At 43.3% G+C, this 16603-nt stretch overlaps 1 protein-coding gene and 1 long non-coding RNA gene across 15 annotated transcripts in view; one reads left to right on the plus strand and one right to left on the minus strand.

The window, feature by feature from the left end:
• The window catches only part of LOC115585715 (uncharacterized), a 120357-nt gene extending 116910 nt beyond the window's left edge, over positions 1-3447 (plus strand). Inside the window, exons 5-6 of the long non-coding RNA XR_003984753.1 lie at positions 2563-2630; positions 3109-3447. This is a non-coding gene — a long non-coding RNA (uncharacterized LOC115585715). The remainder of the gene's footprint in view (positions 1-2562; positions 2631-3108) is intronic.
• LOC115585712 (membrane-associated guanylate kinase, WW and PDZ domain-containing protein 1-like) overlaps positions 1-12484 on the minus strand; it is a 106543-nt gene extending 94059 nt beyond the window's left edge. For 9 of the 14 annotated variants that reach the window (XM_030424319.1, XM_030424318.1, XM_030424315.1 and 6 more), the window contains exon 1: positions 12026-12481. In XM_030424319.1, the coding sequence (XP_030280179.1) occupies positions 12026-12323 (298 nt within the window). In that variant the 5' untranslated portion in view covers positions 12324-12481. Of the gene's footprint in view, positions 1-12025 lie in introns of all 14 variants that reach the window. The other 5 variants (XM_030424309.1, XM_030424310.1, XM_030424308.1 and 2 more) reach the window with 2 other exon arrangements.
• Between the last annotated feature and the right edge of the window lie 4119 nt (positions 12485-16603).

The following is a 16603-nucleotide window of genomic DNA, read 5'->3' on the forward strand; positions in this document are numbered from 1 at the left end:
AATGAAGATAGTCTAAAAGGATAAGCTCAACCAAAAATGAAATTTCAGTCATTATCTACTCTGATGGAAAGTCTGGAGCTTCACAGCCGCCTCCTGAGTGACTGAAGTAGAGGGGGATTGTTTTAAAATTGAAAAAAAGCAACATAAAGAAAACATAAACTGGCTCCGGAGAGCATATTCCGAGTCACTGGAAGCCCCGAGATCTCAAAGTGATTTGAGACATGTGGTGGAGCCTGTTCGCCCACGTCAGACAGGGTGCGCGCTAACGCTTTTAGCTTTGCAGCTACAGTGATTCTGAAATAATTCTAGCACCGGAAAAGCTGTATGGAGCTTAAAACAAGTCCCCATCTACTTCAGTTGTTTGTCAACACACTGTTTTGCTGTGACGCTCAAGAAAGGTGTTGTGGTTGAACGGACGACAATAATGACCCTGATGAATTTTGGGTGAACTTGTCCTTTAAGTTGCAACCCAATGCCACAATCTAACAAGATTTACATTTCACGTTTTGATTGGCGGGTACCGAATGACGGGATAAACTGACTAATTTTAGTCACAACTGCTCGGCTGTGTATCTCCTTCATCCAGGACTGCAGGCTGCGTGCTTCCTAAACCAAACAGATGTCTGCACCGTGTTTACTGAAGCAGATAACCGACTTCTTTCGGGATATTTCCGGAGAAAAAGTACTTCACAGGAAAATGTTCCATCGTCCTCCTCTCCTCACCGTTTTCCTTTTGCGCTGTGACGGGCGAGAACTACCACTACCTTACCTCTGACAACATTAAATCACCACTGCTGTAACTTATCAAACCAATAGAAAGCCTCCACCATCTACTGGTGCAGTCATTGCTGTCGTGTAAGCACAACCAGGGTGAAGCTAAAGCCGGAGTTACTTCATAAACTCATTTTAGCTTTTCTGTGCAAAAAAAAAAAGAAGATAACTGGCCGACTGACGTAGAGTTGTAGGAAAAATCATCTTGACGTGTTTTCCTGGTGCCTACAGTCAGAAGCCCGCGTTCAGATTAAATAGCAGTGTGAACATTAGTGTCAGGATATTAGATGATAGTACATAAAGCGTTTTCCACACTGGTAAACCGAGCGGGGTCAGGTCAGCCTCTCAAGAGCTTATGAGCAACCTGAATCTCCGCAGATTTGACGGACGAGGAGGAGGGGAGGGATGGAGAGATCAGCAGCATGAGAAATCCTCTAAGGATCATCTGCAAACCTTTCACCTCGGCTAAACAACGCACCAGAGTTTACATGACGAGAGTAATGTCACAGGTTCAGCAGCGTTTTTTTTTTTTTTTACTTTACAAACAATCAAGAACGTGCACGGACGATTCCTTCGGATACGTTTTCAATCCTTAAATCCTGCTTGAGTTTTTTGAAACCCAGCCGGATGACAGAGGACCTCGGAGAAAATTAGAGCGTTTCACACACTATATGCTATTTGCATCGCGAGGAAGGTGTAATTACTTTGCCTGCAGACCACAACAAAACCAGAGTAACAGACTAAAAGCAGGACTATGATTCATGTGTATGTAACGGAGCCTGTAATGGTGCGTAATCCCTTCCAGATGTGTGAATCGACGAGGAGCGCAGCTTAAATGTCAATTTATCTCCACTACGGGAGACTATCTTGTAGCGAATGCACGTGTGTGCGCGTTTGATTGACTCAGTAGGCGCATGTGCGATCGTGTGAAGGTCAATGCACGTGCATGTAAAGTGCAGAGAGCAGCCGAGTGGGATCGACTGAGAGAGAGAGAGGGAGAATCCTACGATGAGCTCTTAAAGCTGCATCCACTATCACTTACATTTCTCGTCGTCTCGGCTCGTTTCCTGCGTATAGGGAGCCATGTTGACCACAAAGATCAGAATGTGTTAATTACTTTGATTCACCTGTTGCATCAAAACAATCAGGTTAACACTGTCTTGCATTGCTGGCGGGGTACTCAGAGGTACTGAGCGAGTTATAACCCGTGTGTGTGAAAAACAGGACACATCGGCTGCAAACTAAGAAGAAAATCAGCTATGAAAAGCCAGTTTATCTTTGATGCTTTTATGGTGGAATTTTAAGATAAATCAAGCAAATTCTTAGTTGCAGATGACAGAAGTGTGACACCAGCATTAATGAATGGTCTGAATATAAGTGTGTTAATAAGACGGGCAGAAGGTTTTACAGGTTGTACGGTGTGTCTGAATTTAAGGGCCGAGATGTGGCCTTTAGGTGACTGACCTGAGGGCACGATCCCCTCAAACCAAACCTCACGCAGGACTAAACGGATGGACGGTGCATTCAGGCAGTCCTTGTTAAAGTCGGACATTTCCAGGTATACAACGAGAATTAACTCCATGGCATTCAAGACTCAAGCTACTGTATGTGTTTACAAAAAAACAGCTTGATAGTAACTTTTTTTCATTTATTTTTCATTTCAGTTTCACAATTATAATGTCAGTGGATGATAACAGTCTTCGTTCAGACATGTCCAGGCTGATAACAAAAACACAATGATTATTCATCGCCACCGGCGTTTACACTTTGCCGGTGTGTTTAAATTCCCAGGTAATACAACCCGATTTGCAAGAACCTATAAGCAGACAACGTGAGGGAATTCAGACATCAACAACCAAGTGAGTCGATCATCAGTTCACACCTGGCGTTAACATTCATCTCGAATCACAACCTGAGATCGGATCTCACGTCCGCTCTGTATGTAAATTAAACTTAAATCATTGGGACAAACTGGCCGCATGTTGTTTTCCACAAAGACATTTAAAACATTTCCTGAATTAACAAAATGCCTCTACAAGTTAAGAATTTGTCATCGACAGTGTTTCACAAAGTTTATAAAGTTTCTCCTAACACGACAAGTCATAAAATTGATTATTAAAAGGTGACATTTTTTGAAGTATTGGATGTTCAACGTCAATAAAAGGTTGTCATCTTCAAACAGCTGGCACGTCGATGTGTCCTCGGGGCATTCACCTGTATTTACAATCGTCGGATCACTCAGGACGCATGTTGATTCAAGGTCTGATTCGAGGGCCTGTGATGTGCGTACAGTTGAATTTTACTCACGTTTTCAACAACATGCCTTTTTTGTTTCAGTCTGGGCTGCAACACAGAAGAAAAAGAGAGGATATGACTCTACTACGTACGTTAACCTGCTGCCTATCTGCTGCATTCGCTCAGCAACTCAGTGAAAGTGTATCTGTTGGAGGTGAAACATGATGCATGTGAACTCTACATGAGACAAACGTACTGTACTCCAGAGACCCCGAGGGCTCTGCGTGCTTGTTACTGATAATGTAACTGGCATGCCGCAGAGGAGGACTGCATCTCTCCGTGAACTTACTGTACTGACATGGTTTTACTCTCCATTATCAGCCGCAGCATTCCTTTAAAGCTGAGGTCATTACAGAAATGTAAGCGGAAATAATGGCAAACTACAACAGTCGGCTGTTTTTCTTGTGCTCCGATATGAGACCGGATGAAATGAAGTGAACTGATCACAACAAGCAAAACATCCTTTGTCTTTTTATTTGTCTTGGATGATTTGCAAATGGAGTGTTTCTGTCTTCGTTCTCTTTGGCACAAAAAGGTGCCACGGTGGGTCTCGAGCAGGTCAAGACAGCATTTTTTTGTTTGTTTTCTTTTTTCTTTTTTTCCTCCTCCTTTCTACTTCAGGAACATATCTTAAAAAAAGATTACAATTTGTGTGTTTATTGGCTTCAGCTTTTTAAATTTCTGGCCCTTGTTGAGAAACCAGTCCAAAGTAAAAAGATTAGCGCACACTTTTTCCAGTTGCTGGGGGGACATGTCCATCAAAAATAAAGTGAATCCACTGAATCTTCAGTTCCTCTGATGGTGGTAGCAGATGAAGATGTTCGGATTGGTTCTTGCAGACAACAACAGGGTTTTTGGGGATGTTTGTGTTGCTCAGGTCAGCATTAGCGAGGAAAACAGTTGTTACTGGATGTAACTCTAGTTCTGTGAGTGTGTCTATCCTTCTAACTGTCTGTTACTGCAGCCTCAGTAAGTACAGCAAACTATCTTTAATGTACTAAAACACTTATCACTGTAATGACGGCATTGCAAAATCCATGTCGTGGCACAACGTGACTCAGGTGACAGTGATGAAACTGGCACACCACCCGACATAAAGCGATAAAGGATACTCTGTCAAATGAATGGAAAACTTTGGGGCATCATCATGAAACAGACATCATCATCAACATTTATCATTTTGGGTTGCTGATTTTCTCTTAGACAAGGGATTTACAGACCAGGTGTGTCTTGTGTGAGATGGACTTAGGAGAAGACAAAAACACGACATCAGACACAACAATTTTCCAGGCAATTTTTAGAACGAAGGACCAATCGATTAATCCCTGAGGTACTCAGATAAATCGATAATGAAAATAATAGTTAAGTTTAGTCCTAGTGTTGACGCAACACCTGAACATCGACACCAGCACCAAAGTGATACCTATTCGAGCACGTTTCTTTTCTACAAAATCCAATTTTACATATAAAAAACCAAAGTCGGCCCACAACGTCAAATGTCTCAACACGAGCAGCAGGACCGAAAATTTGAATCAGGGACTATCTGATCCAAGAGTATTGATAAATGAACAATATTAAAAAGCTCAGTTTTTGGCATTTGACTCATAGCCAAGCAGAGAATATAAAAAAGACACCAAAAGAATAATGTAACACATGGTGAGAGACAGCCACACGGCTACAGTGCTCCTGCTGGAGTGTTGCAGCCTCGCTGCTGATCAACGTTTCTTGTTTCTTTCCCTGCATTTCATTTCAACCTCACTGTTTCAACACCTGAGGCGAAGTCTCTGAATTACACAGCTGTTTATTCAAGCTTAAATGACACAAGCTGCTTGTGTGGCTGCCACTGCTCGCTCCGCTGGTATGCCGCCATTGTTAGCGATGTTTGTGAGTCACTCCATCAAGGCCAGAGCACAATTACAGTGTATAAACCCTGTAGAGCAAATCAAACACGTGCTAACACGACTGTTTCAACAGCGCTTTTCAAAACCCAGCCACGCCAGATTATCTCAGACTTGCTGTGTATTCTGTGCAACCGTTTGCACCTAAAAAAGTTAAATATGCGAAAAGATAAAAACATAAAAAAACAAACATGCGAGATGGCTCACAGCTGCCTTAAACAAGGAGCTCATGGAGGGATAGTGGATGTCGAAGAGAACTGGGAAGAAGCAAGAGTGGTACAGAGAGAAGGAGGAGAGATAGCTGCAGGATTCATGTCACAAGCCTTTCAGGGATCTACTTATTCGCTCGGTTGCACTTAATCAAGACTGACAAATCTTCGTACTTAAGAAAATGTAAGGGACTCGCGTTCTGGGACAAGCACATCACAGACGAGATCTGTGTCTACAAAGCCCTGACATCCTCTCCATGTGTCTAAGCCTTCTTAACCGTGCACAAAGACCAGAGACACAATTTCAGTGACACAGCTGCAATCTTTACGTAACAGAGTCACTTTAAAAGAGACATTCCACCCAACATTTCTTTTCTACATCCACCACAGAGGTGTCTTCCAACTCCCGCCAAAACAATCTATCAATCTATCAATCTAATCTCTTTCCTTTTACGGTCAACGGTCCCTATAAGATACAAACATACAGCATGGACTTAAACCCATGTGTGCCTGCTTGCCCCTCAGGACGGAGTCACAGGAGGTCGTGGTTAAAATCTAACCCTATGAAATGGGACAACCCTCCAAGACCCTCGCACATCCTGTCAGGCACAAATTAGCAATAACATTGTGACATTGTTAGCTAGTTGGCTCATTAGCTACGGAGATATCAGCAAACTGCTAGTGATTGTTTATGCTTGGTATAAAGAAAAGGACCACGTTAAGAGTCATGTAGCCCCGACACTTCGCCCTACACCTCCATCCCACCAAGAATCAGGACACGCCCATCCCCTTAGCATAAGCGTGCAAAATGGAGGGGGGAGGGCTAAGTGGTAATGTGATAATGTGATAATTCCCCTTATATCAATATTCCCCAGGAGACCAGAATTTCCACTTCAAACTGACAGTGTTTTATGTACTCTGAGTATCATTTAACCAGCTGATACTTAATGCTTGTCCCATCTAGTCCCAGTTACTGGAGCCTTGAATATGGTACCTCCATTAGTCTGCACATGTGTCAGCATTCGAACAACAGGGTAACATACAGCAGTTAACGCTAATTAACCCCTCTCTCCTTTGTATCCACCTGCATTTAAGATGTTTTCATAAAAATAAGACTGCCTCTAAATGTCAGACATGGCTTATATGTACTGAGAAAAGCGAAATCGAATACAATCTTAATGAATTAATCGTGATGCACATGAAGCGTGGGACCCAAACCTTATTCAAACTCAGCTGAAGAGACAAAAACTATGAACATCAGATCAATGAGGTCTCTGTGATGTTCACGTGACACTTCCAGGCAGTATATGCGATATTTATTGCATTGTTTTCAACCCTTCATTGTACTGTCTTCTCCTCTGCAGTGATTCAGACACTCCTGACTGGAACTTTACCACCAGCAGCTGCTCATCTCATTAGTGGACTGTTTATATTTTGTTTGACGAATTTCAGTTTGACGTTGAAGAACAGAGTAATGCGTGTCTTTAATTTCCTCACAGTTTTGTGCTACTGTGTAGACTCAGCTATAAGCGACCCTGGAGACAGTATGCACTCTGAAAACATTTCAGCGAGCAAGATGCATACTGTCCTGAAGGTTTGAATGATTAAACAGATGGTCTCTCTAACCGCTGTACCACCCTGTCACCGAGGAATGAACACAGTGACTGGAGAAAGGCGGAGACGATCTGCGAGGCTGCGAGGGATGAAAGCAGGAACTAAATGGAGAATTTATGTATAAAAGTCTCAATGTTTCATCGAGGTGGACCAGTGAACTCCTGTCCATTCTCAGGAATGCCTGGCATCCAGCAGGCCTCCCTCATTCCCTCTGGGTGGGTTCAAGGGAAGGCGAGATCTGAGACGACCGAGGGCCATTTGTCCCGGAGATCAGACAGACAGCCGGCCAAACCCACCCGTGACCAGAGCGCCGTAAAAACCAACAGGCCCTGTTGTGTGCTGGAGGGGGGTTTGTGCTTCACTTGAGAAGGTAAAAAACCTTGAATGCAAGGAAGAATGTCTAAGTTGTAAATCAGAGTCATAAAAACTGTTTCTTTTGCTCTATTGTAAACCAACAAGTATCACTGTAATCATGTTAGATAACCAGATTAGATAATCTCTGCACCTTTACAGGTGTGTCACTGTTATCAGTCAGGAGACAAGATGAGAAAACCTTTCACCTCTGAGCTGGATTCAACCGATGAGGACATATGAGAGTCACACCGGTGGGTCAAAATCTTAACATGTTTGAAAATATGCCCTTTTTGTACTTTACCCTGAAAATACCAAATAAAACCTTCATTATTCACCAGGGCCTCTGTAAACAAAGCAGAATTCTTTTTATTACATTTCAACTGACTGCAGCCCATTAGAGAGCAGAGAAAGGACTTTGTTGCACAGTCACTGAGTGTATTTGCGTTTAATGTGGACTTTGTGAGCGCGTTTCTCAGTGTTGATCGAGCCACGAAGGGCGAGACACGAGGCCAGAATACTGCGTGAGGTGAAAGAAACGTGGAGCATACTGGTGTTTTTTTTAAAAAAAACAACAACAGGAGATCAGTTTTACTGCTCTGGCTGCTGATTTGGCCACTCGCAGAGGATATTAAAACCAACTGTGCCCCACTGCCACCATGTGAGTCAAAATGTGTCGGCCACTCCTTCTCCTGCAGTGTCCATTGCAACGTCCTTACAATCTGCTTAGAGGAATAATAGAAAATAAAAACATTGTGCTCCGTATAGCTGCAGAACCTGCCTAATAATCATAAAATTTTTTACGTTCAGCAGTAAAAAGACCCCAAATTATCTCGTTACCTCGGCGAAGGAGGTGTTTTCTCCTGTGTGGTGTTGTTCGATGGTTGCTTGGTTTGTCAGCAGGATTAAATGAAAACTACTTCACAGATTTCCATGAAACTTGGATGGCGGATGGGATTTTTAAGATAAAAGAAAGAAATCAGGTGCATTTAGATGGTTGGTATCTATACAATTGGGGGGAATCGGCAACATTATGTCTCTGTCAATGATTATTTTCATTAGTGTGCTTATTGTTTCCGTGATTAATTGATTCATAACTTGTTGCTTGTTTCAATTTCACAGATCCCAAAGAGACTTCTTCAAATAGCTTTTTTTGGGTTTATTTTGCCCATATTATCATTCAAAAACCCCAAAGATTCTTCATTTACAAGTATACATAACAAAGAAAAGCAGCAGATCGGTTCTCGCTCGAGAAATTACTGAAACGATTCACTGGTTTTCAAAATAGCAGGCAACTCATTTTTGTAAATCAACTAATCGATTAAGACTCGTGAAGACGTTTATACGAAATGAAGCTAATGCAACATTATCAAGTGCTATTTTTCATGTTGCTCTTGGAAGCAACTTTACAGCTACAAACTGTTAAATAGTTGATTGTTGAGTCTCACCCCCAGATTGTCAAACACTGCAGCTCTGGGTTGGCAGCTTGTGTCGGACGACTACGAATTTCAGGATTACAGCCGAAGATGGCGGCAGCTCTAGCCTGAAAATGCTTAAGACGACAGAAATATGAAAAATGCATGACGACAATGAGACTGAAAAACTCCATTCTGACTAAAACATTTCTCGAGACTAAAGTTCCGACTCAAAAACCACGTGCCACAGCTGACACTGACTCCGGTGTGCGATTATAAGTCGTCGTGTAAATAAAAAGCTCTCTCACATCTCAAGTTTTCTTCACAGAGCTTAAAAAAAAAACCCCCAGACACCAAAACCGCCGCAGTGTAATATTCCACCTTCTCCACAGGAATGCGCAGACTTTCATTCAGGTTGGTTTTCTCTCTGCATTCCTCAGTGGGAGCTACACACCTGTGTGGCTGTGGTCTACCACCGCAAAGACCTGCCTACCTGCACACACACACACACACACACACACACACACACACACACACACACACTGATAGAGTTTCCACCTCCGCTACCGAGGGGATGCGGCCTCCTGTAATCTGACCCACAGCTCTGTGGAGAGGAGAGCAGAGAGAGATCTGATCTGTACCCGACAGCCTGTCATCTGGTCCGGGACAGCTTGGATCGCCGTCCCCGGCCGGTTCTGCCCGACCGACTGCCGGGCACAATGGAGGTCTTGTGAGCCGCTCAGATAGTCGAAGAATATCTCTCTCCTTTAATTACCGACGTGGAGAATCTGCTGACTTATGCAAGAAACTGATAACAAAAACCACTGAAGTCGGCTCAGGATATCCTTCAGAAATACAGTCAGGGTGCTGTTGCTTGTGTTTACGATTACAAAGTGTTTCAGAATAATTAGAAAACTGTTTATGGATATTGAAAACGCTCCCATCATGCGAGCCCGGTACGACCAAATGTCGAACAAACGCCTGTCCCGCAGCGTTAGTGCTGAGCTCTTGTCCCCGGGGTCGAGACTCCGGCTCCAGAGGTCAAGCGTTCGCCGTGCAACCACTAATGGACGTACCAGCACAATAGAAAAGCCAACGATGCTACACTGAAACTAAAGCGCTGTTATATAACACAGTTAATGATTTCCCCAGAGAGGCGGCACTGCGAGTGCTTTGTCAAATATTGTACGAGTGTGTACGAGCAAGGGAGTGAACGTGAACGGGCGTGCGTGTGTGTGTGTGATGAAACAGACATTCAGATGAAACTAAAAGGATTTCAGTATTCAGGCATCGCAGAGCATCAGCATTTGGCCGAGATGAAGAACAACAAAAAAGTCCAGGCACAATACACTGGAGACAAAGCAAAAGAAGACAAAAAGAAAAAAGAAAAGCCAGAGTTTGGGTCAGTGTGTGCATCCCTCGGCCTCAGACAGATGCAGATGCAGCAGACCGTAGGCAATGGGTCAACCTCAGCTGACACACAAGGAGCACTTCTAGAAATAACCACAACTGCCCATGAGTGGTGTCACACTCTCACAAACAATGCATCCCTCAGTTTGGACTGAACTTGTGCGAGCTGGAATCTGCTGGAACTTTTACAAAATACATAAAAATAGAGACTTTGACAAACCGTGAAGCTGCTGCTGGCCCCTTTTTCAACTGAACTGCTTTTGTTTCTCTGCATTTACAGACTTGCTTGAATTGACGGTTTTATATTTGTTTATTTTACAATACTTTTTTCCTACCAAAATAGTATCCAAACTGCGGTCGGGCTGGTGGAGTACTGTGGTCGTCCATCTCCGATTGCTGACCGTCATCGACAGCTTAGACTTCTACATCACAACACCATGAAAGTTCACAACGATGGAGGGTAAAAAAAGGAATGTGTACTGTCAGTTGCTGTCAGGAAGGAGCTGTGACATGAGAGAGAATATAAAAAGCGGTCGTCTCCAAGTCCTGTGTTTTATATTTTTGGTAAACCTGCTCAGTCAGGCGAACCCAAGACACACGGCGTTGGTGTGTCTTTTCTGCGGGCCGCTTTTCGTGTGTTTCCTTCAACTGAGCCATTGTTTTTCTAGCTTAGCTTACTCAGCATGGCTAGCAGGCTAACCCTGACACAAGCCTCAAAGTTGATCTGGGTGAGATAGTTGGAGATTTGGCGTCAGAGTGACAGTAAAGCATGACGGTGATCTGATCAATGACTCCTGCCTTACGACAAGGCGAAGGAGACACAGCACCTCGTGTACAGATGCACATAGCAGGTTTGTACTGTTGTGCAATGTGCCTGGTTGATTATCAGGGCCGATAGTTAGCATTTTTCTGACTATCCTTATCTATGTTTTTCTGGGTCTGATGGATGATAAAATAAAGGAACTTACAAATGCAGTACATTGGCTCAGTTTTCTCAACCAATGTCCCGCCCACGACACTATCTGATTGGTTACGTGTCACAAGCAATAGCCTATCAACACTGAACAATCCCAATCTTCAAAAAAAATAGTAACTAAAGTAAGTGAATGAATGTAGTGGAGTGGAAGAAGCATATATAGTAGAAGGACATGGTAATACTCAAGTGAAGTACGTCAACATTGTAAAATGAGACCTTGGGTTGGATTTTACTCGACGGACAGTCTAAAGGACGAGACTTTATGCTAGGTCTGCTATCGGAGAGAGCAACAACAGCTAACCAACTTCAACAGAGCCCCTTTAAGAAGAGCACTTCAATACATTCGGGGTTAGTTACTCAAGATTTTGTATCTGTCCATTCCAAATGTCCGTTATCGGCCTCCTTGACCGCTGATCATCCATTTCGGAGCTGAAAAAAGCCCCAATACATTCGAAGGTTTCACTTCAGGCTCTGCAAAGTTGTCATCAGGAACCAAACCAGTGACTCGTAAAGACTCTAAAACATGATTGGCAGATTCATCAATAATGAAAACAAGTCCTAGAAAGAAGTTAGATGTTTAACTGCAGATGAGATAGCCTCTCACTATCAAGACATGAGGTGACAGGGGTCTCAGGCATCAGAAGTTTGGGAAATTTGCTCCATTCGGTCGTCAAAGAAGTAAACTGACATTAGGCGGTGTGTGTCGCCTGTGAAGTGTTGGAGAGTGTATCTGAAGCTCTGGAGCTGCTGTCACTGTAAGTTGCTTAATCTGTAACCCGGCAGGTCTGACCCACAATGGCTTCGGCAACGTTAGACAAATGAGGGCAGGAGGACTGTCAGGCCAGCTTCATGTCAAAGCCTGTGAAAACTCCAGGCTGCTGCTGCTGCTGCTGTGGAGAGAAGATGAGCAGCAGCAGCAGCAGCAGCACTCATCTGCCCTATTTAACACGCAACACAAATTTGTTATGTGCTTAAAATGCCTGGACACATGGCAATTATAAAACAGCTTCCCCTGGGAGTCCTTAACTCTCAACACACACACACACACACACACACACACACACACACAGTTCATGCCTCTCTTACCTTGACGCACAGTTTTCAATCTGACGGGACCTTTGCAGCACTCAATCACACCTAAAATGTCATAGAGGGGTAATCCAGACACGGACAGCCCCTCCACGTCCAGGAGCAGCTCCCCCTCGCACAGTTTCCCGTCCTGGTACAGCACAGCATCCTCCCTAACTTGCCCGATGTACGGGAACTCTCCATTCTCAGCCCCGCCGCGCAGCTCCACGTTCAGCTCCCCGTGCGCGTCCCGGAGCACCGCGCACTCGTTCACTTTGGTGATCCAGTGGTTCTTCTTCTGAATGACTTTTGACATGGCGACCCGGGTTTAATCCAAATCCCGTCAGTTCCGAGGAGCGGTGTAGAAATCAGCTGACGCATAGCACAGAGGTCGTCCCGACGGGCAGAGAACTTCAGGGTGTTCGGGTGCCACTCCAAGTTGGAACATAATCACCCTCCTCCTGAGCCGAGGCATGCTGCTCCCAGTGTGCGTAAAAAAACCCAACCCCCCCTCCCCTCCTCCGATGGATCACAACCCGGACTGTAGTTGCTTCTGTTGTTGTTTCCGCATCTTTGGACAACAACACACGCTCTGATTCCTCGCTGTGGGATCTAATCCGCTCTCTGGTTTGTCCCGCTTTACATTCAAAAAAAAAAAAAAAAAAAAAACTCTCCTCCTCAATAATCTCCTTCCTCTGTCGAGTGTTTTGAAAATCTTTTTTAAAAAAAAGTTTCCAGAAGAAAACAGAAACTGTTTTTCCTTCACCTATCCCGTGAGCAGGTTCAGGCCGTTCACACACCCGGCGGCGCCTTTAAGCAGGTAACACAGCAGGCTCATCCTATTTGCTCCCGCACTGTGGATGGAGGAGGAGGAGGAGGAGGAGGAGTGGTGGTGGGAGAAGGAGGGGGCGCATGCGTCCAAGCTGCCACTCCACGAGGGGGGAAAATCTGACTCGACCCCCACACCTACCGGTCCCGGAGCTCCACCCAGCCCGCCGGCCGCCGCACGCGTTGTGACGGGGGATTACGGCGATCTGCGCGTCTAATCCGACCCCAGGAGCTTCAGCCTTCAGTCCCTTCCTCATAAATAATGACACCACAGAGACCAGATTCTCCCTTCAGACATCAGACCTGCAGCTTTGACTGAAGTGGAGGGTTCAAAGTCCAAACCAGCAGAGCCATAAACTCTGGAGGAAACTTTATGTCTCACTTCTCTGCAGGTTAGAACAGAACATGTGCTTTATTTACACTCATTTATTCTACAGAACTTTAATTTCCTCACATAAACAGTTAGATAAGTAAAAGTTAAAGGATTTATAATGTAACTTATAGGCTACATTTACCCAAGAACTGAATTTAAAGGAGCATTTTGTGGTTTGGGAGAAGACGTTTTAGTCAGAAGAGAGCGATCTGCATCGACTTTTATGCCTAAACAAACTACATGAACAAACTTCACACTGTTTTATTATTGTTTGGCTGACCCTGCCACCTTTCCAGCTTCAAACAGTGTTCTGGGACCTTATCTTCCTCTGAGGTCTGCTTGTTAATTCAGTTATCAGAAACATAAATATAGTTTATAAACAATAGTTTGTTTTATTACTTCATTAATGTCATGAATATTAAAGTTGCCATTTTAAGAACAAGTTTGAGGTACTTGAGTATTTCTGTTTTACGCCGCTTGATCCCTCCACTCCACTACATTACATCACCACGTTTATCTATTTATTAACTGTAGTTACAAACTTTGTAGATTGCGTGTTGCCTCAGTTAAATAGATAAATGTGACAAATGGGAGGAACCCAGCGTCCCTTGTTGGAACATTTGGATTGAGGTTTTTTTTCTTCTTCTGGTTCGATTTTGTTTAACCCAAGATCCTGATTGTTGTATTTAACACCCACATGTGGATGACATGTACAGTTATGAGCCATGTGTTGTGGAGACGTACTCCTCCTTGATGTGTGTCTGTGTGCAGGGGGGAGCGAATGTGAGTGTACTATATGTTTGAGTCGGGTTTTAGGTTTTTGATGTATGTGTTTGCATGTTATTTAAAAAAATGTGCATGAGTGTCGGTCTCACACACATTTTTTTTCTTGCTCCACTTCTGACCCTCTCAGTTTTTCATATCATTTCTCCCTGGTGCTCAGTCTTCAACACCTGATTGGACATTTGCAGCATGATAATAATGATAAGAGCCTATAAAATATTGATTATCATTGTTTTTAATGACAGTAGTAGTCGGCAGGAACACTAAAGTTTGTTTATTATTCGTTTCGGAAATCCTTTTTGTGTCTGTGGCAACTATTGAACAAATACGACCAACATTACAACAGTTACAATCAAAGACAGAAATTCAACAACAAAGCTCTTCATAACATCACCGTCAATAAATGATATAAATACACCAAAAAGCAGGTGACACACACCTCAAACCTCAAGGAATTGTTTAACAGAGCTTTGCTGGAGGGTGTAAAGGATCTCTGGTATCCTGAGTCTCCGCCATGAGGACACCGGCTCATGTTCAGCATAGAGGGAGTGCGATACATCGCAAAGGGATTCACTTTAACTTCTTTCCTTTATCTGCCACTCGGGTCTCACAAAGCAGTGACATGTTGTGTTGACCTGCATTCCTGGGAGACATTTTTACAGTCTGTCTGAGTTTGTTCTTGTTGTTCACTTCAGACAGTGAAAAATACAAAGTAATAAAGCAGAATATTGAAAATACTCTTCAGCCTCTGTCAGTCTTATCCTCACCCTTCCATTAATGATAATGTTCTTTTAGTCCAGATGTATTGTCAGCATAATGTTCTTAAATGTATTTAAACTCTCTTCAAGGTATTTTTGATGCTTTGATATAGAAAACGACAATGTCAATCTACAAAAAACAAATGATAAGCTGCAGATAAATGTGGTAGAGTAAAAAGTACAGAAGTTAACGTTTTGTAAAAATGTTCAAGTGAAGTGCAAATACCTCCATATTATACTCTAATACAGTACTCAGTTGCTTGCACACATATCCAATCCAATCCAATCCACTTTATTTGTAGAGCACATTTTAAAAACAACAAAGTTACCACTTAGTTAAGTGCTGCACAACAGATACAAAACAGTAAAATAAAGAAAGTTAAAGTTAAAGTACAATAAATTAAAAGCATATAAAAGGCAACTGAGAAATATAAAAATACAGTAAAAGACAGACAGAGACCACACAACTCTCACGCTGTATTAAAAGCCAAGGAGTAAAAATGAGTTTTTAGGCGAGATTTAAAAGTATCCAGGGTGGGGGCCAAGATCAAATAATCAACAACAGAATATGATGCATTAACAGACACTACTTGGAGTTTATTTAATTGGTAGCATGTTTGTGCCTGTGGGTGATATTTGTTCCCCTAATACGGGTAAATTAAAAAGTGCATTTTGATGTACTGCGCATCAGAACTTCAGGAATAACCCTCAATCAATAAACTTCCAACATCTTCCTGTAAACGTCTTTCTGCTGAGGCAGCGTTTGACTTATCAACGTGAGGAAGTCCCCCACAGTGACTCAGAGACGCAGGGTTACAACCTTTTAACTCATTGTCTCCTCGTTTACTTATACAAGTAGGCAGTTTTTTTCAGTAGACAGGATTTTGTGGAAATTCTTGTTCCATTCGGGCTTTTCCATTGTAGTTTATCGTCCTTAGTCCGTCCAAAGTGGACATTTTCTTAGGTGAAACTGTCTTTCCTCCAACAATCCTTAAAAAGAAGCCAAACTAATTGGATTTTAGTCAGTGAAAGGACCCTCTGTCGGTGCCTATCAGTAACATCATCTGCAATAATGCAAATATCCCTCTCTCAGGCGTCTGCTGTTTGGACAGAGCGAGGAGGGATCAGGTGAGAAACACATGCCTCTGCAGGGAAAAGACAGGCTCTCTGTGTTTCCTGCCTGCCTGGATAAAGCACACAAACTGGCACTCTACCAGGGGCAGCGAGAGCAGTGGCCTGGATAGCAGCGAATGAAAGGCAGCTTTCCATCCCATTTCATCTCAATGTTGAGTGCTGGGAGTGTTCATAGTGATTCAGCTGTGTCACATTTATCTCTCCTGTCTGTCGTATGGAAGGTATTTGAGATCAACCGCTAGAATGTGACCGTCGATCTCTATTTTCATTGTACGGTCTAAACTAGCTTGATTCATTTGTGTCCGTGTGGACGGGAAAACAGCACATACGTGGCGCTCAATCTATCATTCACTGGATGTGTTGAAATGTTGGCTCTGTGCTGCCTGTCACACGTCACATGACATTCTCGGGGAAGAACTCAAACAGCTGCAGGCCACCCAACGTGACACACATCCAGGGCGCTGATGTGAACATACAGCGCTGTGATCAAACCACTGAAAACTTGATTCCATGCATTAAAGCTTTATGTGAGTAAATAAGCTCTTAGTCGCAGTCGCATGTAGACTCGGGTATTCATTTCAGCGTCCTGTCAGAGTTAATTAGCTTTTGTTCATGGAGCCTCTTCAGGCGTTTAGATTCACAGCACGGTGTTTCTGCACAAAAGGCACAGTCTGTAACAATTATTTAAAAGCGGTGTCAACACATCAATAATTGATAATT

The sequence above is a fragment of the Sparus aurata genome, chromosome 7 (assembly GCF_900880675.1).
Source record: "Sparus aurata chromosome 7, fSpaAur1.1, whole genome shotgun sequence".
Taxonomy (NCBI): Eukaryota; Metazoa; Chordata; class Actinopteri; order Spariformes; family Sparidae; genus Sparus; species Sparus aurata.